The 7,231-nt window shown below is 40.6% G+C and overlaps 1 protein-coding gene across 1 annotated transcript; it reads left to right on the forward strand.

Annotated features, from left to right (window-relative positions):
• Window positions 1-602: 602 nt before the first annotated feature.
• On the forward strand, window positions 603-6,993 carry LOC121312809 (exosome complex component RRP41-like). The gene is made up of 3 exons (XM_041244592.1): window positions 603-858; window positions 1,823-2,029; window positions 6,324-6,993. Exons 1-3 carry the CDS (start codon window positions 688-690, stop codon window positions 6,681-6,683), a joined length of 738 nt encoding a protein of 245 aa, XP_041100526.1. The 5' UTR covers window positions 603-687; the 3' UTR covers window positions 6,684-6,993.
• Window positions 6,994-7,231: the final 238 nt, after the last annotated feature.

Here is a 7,231-nt window from a genome sequence, read left to right on the forward strand (position 1 = left end):
TACCAGCTTACAATGTTTTTTTTTTTTTTTTTTTTTTTTTTTTATGCCTTACCAATTGTCCTTTAAAATCATTACATCTGGTTTACCATTATTTCAACGTGCTTTATTACACGTTGCTATGCTTTTACTGCGAGGCACTTATATTAAGAGTAGAGCACAAGTATATAAAACCGGACAACTATGTCACATAACTTTTCTCCGGAGAAATCCGGCTACTACTGTGAAATGTACAATTCCATAATAACAGATTTGTGCGCATCCAAACCGACTCGCCGCCTTGTCAGTAGTTCATTGCATTTCTCAAATATACGGAATGCTTGCGTGGAACTTCCCTCGCTCACTTGACAGCCTCCAAAACACGCAGATCTTCAACGTCCTTGCGGGGTGAAATAAATGTGCTGCAGCCGACCACTTACCGTGTGCCGTACCTTTTCGCTCCCGCTCTGACTGTAGTGACTGGATACCTGACACGGTTCACTTCAAGTATTCTAACTATATAATTCGACTACGGTACGGTGGCCCAGAGGTGGAAAGCGGTAGCGAATCTATGACAACACGCAGCGACAGCTGCGTGTTGTCATAGTTTCGCTACCGCTTTGCACTTCTGGGCCACCGTAGATTTATAATTTGTGGTCCTTGGCCCACATGTGTAATACACGCCGTTCTTCCTTGCTCTCTTGTTAAGACATGGCTGGGTTAGAACTTCTCTCCGATCAAGGGTATCGGGTGGACGGGAGGAAGCCGACCGAGCTCCGGAAGATTCAGGCGCGCATGGGGGTGTTTGCCCAGGCAGACGGGTCAGCCTACATCGAGCACGGAAACACCAAGGCGTTGGCAGTGGTGTACGGGCCGCATGAGGTGAGCCGAACCTGGGGAAGGGGTGGCAGGTTCGGCCGGGGATGATGAAGCTTACGCGGAGAAAACAAAACAATAACTAAATTCAAAACAATAACTAAATTAGAAATACATTTCATAAAGTAGATGTAAAAACTTTTAAAAATGTCACAACACCTATGGAGTCTCACAAATTTGAGCCAACTTTTTGGCGTCAGTTTATAGAGGTCTCACTCTTCAAAAAGTGTTAATGATAGTTATGGAAGTTTAACATTGTGTTATTATTGTACCGTGATAAAATACATCTGTGTCGAGTGGGTCCTGTATGAATTGTCATGTTTTATCCATAAAACCTCTACTACTGTATTCAAACTAATTGGGGCATGGGGCGTTCGATAATCGAATTACAGCTGTGAAATTGCTTACATGTTTTTCTCAACCAAGAAACCTGCTAAAAAATATGTAATTCATAGACATTCATTGTTGGTTTATTAGTTTGCTGCTGCAAGTGCTCTGCAAAAATGTAACGTTCTTTTTAAAGGACAGATTTATACTGCAGTGTGATGCCATGCAACATCGTTATGTATGAAACTGAAATTGCTTAGTCTAAACTCAGGTAGAAACTTTCATTGGTGCCATTCCATCTGTTTGGAAGTCCATTGGAAAGTATTCCTTTGCTTATTTGCTCCATCAAGCTGGAATTGGCTTCCTGCAGAAATCAGGAGAAGTGTTACTCTCCCTGTTTAGGGATGTGCAACACTTGTGTGGATGTGTGATTGTTTTGGAGTATTATATTTTAATTACTTTTAGGACAGAGGGGAGGATATGCTTCTGAGGATATGGAATGGGTTACCTAGCAATGTTGATGCTGAATCATTAGGATCCTTTATGAGATCAATCAGCTACAGTACTAGGAACTGGACGAGCACTGATGGGCTGAATGGCCTCCTCTTGTATATTTTCTTATGTTCCCTCCTTCTCTCCACAGATCCGAGGCTCACGCAGTAAGTGTCTCCATGATCGTGCAGTGCTGAACTGCCAGTACAGCATGGCCACCTTCAGCACAGCCGAGAGGAAGCGGCGGCCACACGGAGACCGCAAGTCCAGTGAGATGACCCTCCACCTCAAACAGACCTTCGAGGCGGCCATCCTGACCCAGCTCTACCCACGATCACAGATCGACATCTACGTGCAGGTGAGCCAGCCAGACACAGCTTTCAATACACTATTACTGCATTAAACAGTCAGACACTGCATTCAATGCAATACTACAGCATTAAACTGCCAGACACAGTATTCAATACAATTCTACAACATTAATCTGCCAGACATAACACCCAATGCAATACTACAGCATTAAACTGTTCACAGCATCCAATACAATACTACAGCATGAGACAGCCAGACACAGCCTTCAGTACAATAGAATACCATCCTGCTAGAGCTCCACCCACGATCACAGATCGACATCAGGTGAGCCAGCCACGCACAGCACACCGTACAATACAATAAACCAGCCAGCCACCGCCTACAATACAATACTACTGTAGTGATGGCTTTCTGCATGAGGCATTAATTATGTTATTAATTGTAAGTTTTACATTATGTGTATGTGTGTCTTTAGTACTTAAGTTGTTTTTAATCATTGTTTAAATTGTGTGTGAATGTTTTTATGGTCGTTTTAATGTGCTTACTAATTCAGTTGCTTTAATCTGTTTTTATATTAAGTTTCTATATAGGATTGTGTAAGTTTCGAGTTCTTTCATTTCCCATCGTAAAAACCAGCTATGCAGTTTTGCATAGCTTAACATTACTCAAAATCATAGATAGCAGTCTGAGCTAAACACCAAAAGGCAGGAGATTAGCAGAGAGTGTGGGATGGGGGAGGGGAACGGAAAGACAAGATGGATGCGCTCTGCTAGGTACAATGTGGTATGCAAACCCCCCTTATCCCCGGCAGGAGTGTGCAATGATAGAGTGGAGACCCCTATCATTGGACAGAAGTAAGACAAATGGGAGTGGAATCAACAATTGTTTACAAAGGTATAAATATCCAACATTGTAAAGTTTTGTCAGTCTTTTCATCTCTTTCGAATTGACTCCATGGATATCCCTGCTTTCTGATACAAACATATGCACAGAGCTGTACTGAGACCTTGTCCGAAGTCAGTTTAAATCTTATGCTTACATGATTGTATTGGAGGTATACCTTTCTTGTATATAAAGTGTTTTTGAATCAAAAACCATTTGTCAGCTTAATTTTTTCACTACACTAGAATAAAACAAACATCCACAGTTGATGGGAACAGGCATTCCCAGGCGAAAACAATACAGTACCATACAATACAATAAGCCAGTTAAACACAACATACAGTCCTGCAATAAACCAGCCATCATCTTTCATCTGTGCGGCGCCTGGTGAGCCTGCCAGATACAACCTACAGTACAATACAATACTGCAAGGCCAGTCAGACACAGCATACAATATAATGCTACAATAAACTATCCAGACAGCTTTCCTCTCTCCTAGGTGAGAGCCTGACAGCCTCCAATACAATATTGTAATAAACCAGTCATACACCTTCCCAAAGTAATGCCTTTTAATTTAGGTATTCATTAAATTTAGGGGTCAATTAATCACAGTTAACTTCTGCGATTTAACGTTAATTTCTTTAATGCACGCTAATCACGCGTTTGTCTTTATTATTTCTTGACATATACTTATTTTTTAATTTGTTTTTATATTAATACACCGTGCTTTTATCAGCATCTAGTTTGTTTGTGCTCTGCACTGATTGCTTCCTCATCCTCACTTTCCCTGTTAAGAGAGTGGCGGGGGTTGGGGAAGTGCTTGCACAAAAAAAGAAAACTTCCACTTTGCAATAAGTGTCTCTCTGTCACAGCTGATGTGAGGCAGTGATATGCAATGTAACAAAAGAATCGTACAGAACGTAGCAACGCCTGATTTAAACAGAATATTCTTCTCATTGGTGAAATTCAACTCCTATTGCACTTTTTTTTAGTTTTTTTGTTTTAAATACAGAAGTATATATTTACATATCAGTGAATAAAAAGGTTTTTGGTATATTAATGTTGATAGCACTATGTAACACAATTTTTGTTCCTGTGTAGTAGGTGTTATTTCCTAATTGCTTATGCCTCAAAAGTATAGAAAATGGCTATTATTCCCCGCAAACTTTACTTTTGTGACCAGGACAGTGATATTTCAACATATCACTATTTCCAATGGGAAAACGGGCAAATGTGTGTCTTTTCGTTCACATAAAGTCAGAAAAAAACAACATATGAATCCAAATTAACATATATTTATACTAAAGTAATACAAAGATGACTACAAAAGATTTAGAAGCGAGTAGTTTTTCGAGATTTACGATTATACGTATTTAGTTTGTGGGGAATAATAGCCATTTTCTATACTTTTGAGGCATAAGCAATTAGGAAATAACACTTACTACCCAGGAACAAAAAAAATAAATACATTTTTGTTACACAGTGTATACATTAGCAGTGGCGGGAGGCAAAGAAGGCATTTAGGGACCCTGTGACAGGATAGCTTGAGAGGTGACATCAGCCCTGGAAGAAGATGGACACGAAAATTATTGCAGGGTACGAAATTCACTCACATGCTGCTTTAATATTAAATGAAATGATTTAATCAAACACTGAACAAAACAAAATGCCGCGATGGCCAAAACAGGCAGTAAACGGGTAGGTACTGTGCTGGTCGAAATCCAGCTCGAATAGCAACTGCAGTTATTTCTCTTTGTAGCTTTACGTGCATCTCGTTCTTACTCCCTGAACACCCAACCCGTGCATTCAGAGCTGCAGGTGTTTTATATTGGAAGCAGATCACTCATGCAAAGATTGATCATGAAATGCTGATTACAATTGTTTTCACTCTATGTGTCGCCTGTAATCAGAATAACAGCATTGTCTACATTTTTGCAAACAGAGTAATAATCAACAGTGTTAAATACAATTTCCCAAATGTACACCCGTTTTATGAACGAAAAAGAAAAAAACAGTAAATGAACATTCGAGCACAGTAATAAAATGTAAAATAAAATCGTATTCATTTAAATAGATAAATGCTATGCTTCATTAACATAAATGCTGTATGTATGCAATTTTTGTACCCCTGAAAAGCGAATGATTGAAATTATCAAAACGCTGCAGTATGTGTTTGCTGCAGGAGTGGTTTTTATCAACAATAAAATAAGTTTACAGTAATTTCTTTTACACAGAAAAACTATTCTTGCTCTTTACATCCGTAACCTAGCAAGTATCCTTTTAGAGTTGCACCAGCTCAAAAAGAGAATAAAAACTACAAGTGGCGCAAGTTAGTTTTTTTTGTTCCACTCTTTGACTCAGTAACTTCTTAATTAGTTGAAATAGCACTGACAGTTCTGCTCTTTGAAATCAGCTTACTTTCCGTGAGGTGATAGGTCTTATAAGCTAAGCACTTTTACTGACAAGTTCGGAAAACACATCATAAACACTTGAACATGATTATTAGTAAAACTTACCTTTCTCTTTTGCTTTTTGTAACAAGTACACAGCAACTGCTACCGTTAATTTAGAATTTCAACATATGTGAATTATTAACTTGGGAGATGCTGTTTTGATGAAGTTTTTTTAGGCAGAACAATTTTAAAAAATAGTAGCACTACAGCTTTTGCCAAGAAAAGAGAGCATGTTTTGTTCAACAATGTTGCATTGTCAGGCTAGTCTCTTTGATGTCCTGAAGCATGAAGACTTTCCTTCAAGCCTTTTAACTTCTCACAGAAACTGCCATTTGCCCCCCCCCCCCCCCCCCCCCTGCAATTTCTACCCTAACTCCCAATTTCCCTCTGAACACTAGAGCTAGCAGCGCCTGTATTTTGAAATGTATATTTTATTATTGTTATTTTTTTCTGTTCTTGGCAGTTAAGCTAAATGGTTTCAAGTCACGTGGCTGCTTTGCCACTTTACATGATACAAGCTGTCCGATGGAGGCATGTCTTGGAGACGCACAGTACTGGGGCCTACAGATGTCAAGTAGTTCTGCAAGTCTGAAGGCCTGGTTAGGTCACAGAGAGAGACACCAGAAACTTTTTTTTTTTTAATCTGATTTAATTATTTTTGCAAAGGTAATAAATACAAAATTAATACAAATCACATTCCCCTAAAACCTGCCTACGACTAGAGCAGTAATGGACCGAATGTTTTTTTTACTTCAGTAATGTTTTTGCAAGGTACAAAAATATTAATAATACAGGGATGTAAGTAAGATTCCTGTTATACCAGTTTGATCAGTTCCTGGTTTTACTATGAGTTTAATAAGGCACATCTAAGTTTGTTGCTTATAAACTGTAGCTAATCGAGCTGGGATGGATGACATTTCTGTGCACCGGGAGTGTTATTTCCCTCCCTGTAATGATCTCAGTGATAATAATAAAAGAATGTCACTGCATTGTGTGTCTCTGCAGATCCTGCAGGCGGATGGTGGGAACTACAGCGCTTGTGTTAACGCTGCCACGCTGGCCGTGGTAGACGCTGGCATCCCCCTACGGGACTACGTGTGTGCCTGCTCTGCCGGCTTCGTGGAGGACACTCCCCTTGTGGACCTGAGCCACGTGGAGGAGTCCTCCGGGGGAACCCAGCTCTCACTCGCCCTCCTGCCCAAGGCAGAGCACCTGGCCCTGGTGGAGATGGATGCCCGGCTGCACCAGGACCACCTGGAGGGCTTGATGGACGCGGCAACACGAGCCTGCAAGGACCTGCATGCAGTGCTGGACAGAGTGGTGAGGGAGCACCTGCAGGAGGTCTCCACGCAGCTCGGGGAGTGAGGAGGGAGAGGAAAAGAGAGGAAGGACTGGACAGAGTGGTCAGGGAGCATTGGCAAGTTTCCACGGGAGTGGAGAAGGAGCGAAGAGGGTGATCTGCTGACTGTCTTTCTGTACCATAACCAAAAGATCCACTGCACATGCACAACACAGTCAGGGAAATAGCTTATGGAAAAGCATGGTGAAGGTAGTGTGAGATTGGTGTTGTGACACTGGACTGGTCTGCACAGAGTAACTGAATCACTTGTGTATTATACAGTGTGCTTTTCAAAACATTTTTTGTACATTTGGATTTAATAAAGTATAAACTGTCTGAACTGTGCATCAACTCTCTTTGAATACCAGATCTTGATAGAGAGCCATTCTTTCTGTAAGCATGCAAGGTTTAGAAACTTGCACAACCACCACTCCACCCATTCCTGAATTTGATTATTTAGCCATGATTTTGATGTTAAATAGTTTCTCCCTTATACAGCTGCACAAACAACTCCTATCAGTAAACCTGCAGACTCCCAGGTGTAACTTATTCATGCCGTGATGAGAAGTGCAAT

Source organism: Polyodon spathula, chromosome 3 (genome assembly GCF_017654505.1).
Source record: "Polyodon spathula isolate WHYD16114869_AA chromosome 3, ASM1765450v1, whole genome shotgun sequence".
Classification (NCBI taxonomy): domain Eukaryota; kingdom Metazoa; phylum Chordata; class Actinopteri; order Acipenseriformes; family Polyodontidae; genus Polyodon; species Polyodon spathula.

Bases quoted from the DNA above. Each gene is read 5' to 3' on its own strand.
- LOC121312809 (XM_041244592.1), top strand. From the start codon at position 688: ATGGCTGGGTTAGAACTTCTCTCCGATCAAGGGTATCGGGTGGACGGG. The intron at 859-1,822 runs GTGAGCCGAACC...TTCTCTCCACAG, and splicing joins TGGTGTACGGGCCGCATGAG to ATCCGAGGCTCACGCAGTAA. The intron at 2,030-6,323 runs GTGAGCCAGCCA...GTGTCTCTGCAG, and splicing joins AGATCGACATCTACGTGCAG to ATCCTGCAGGCGGATGGTGG.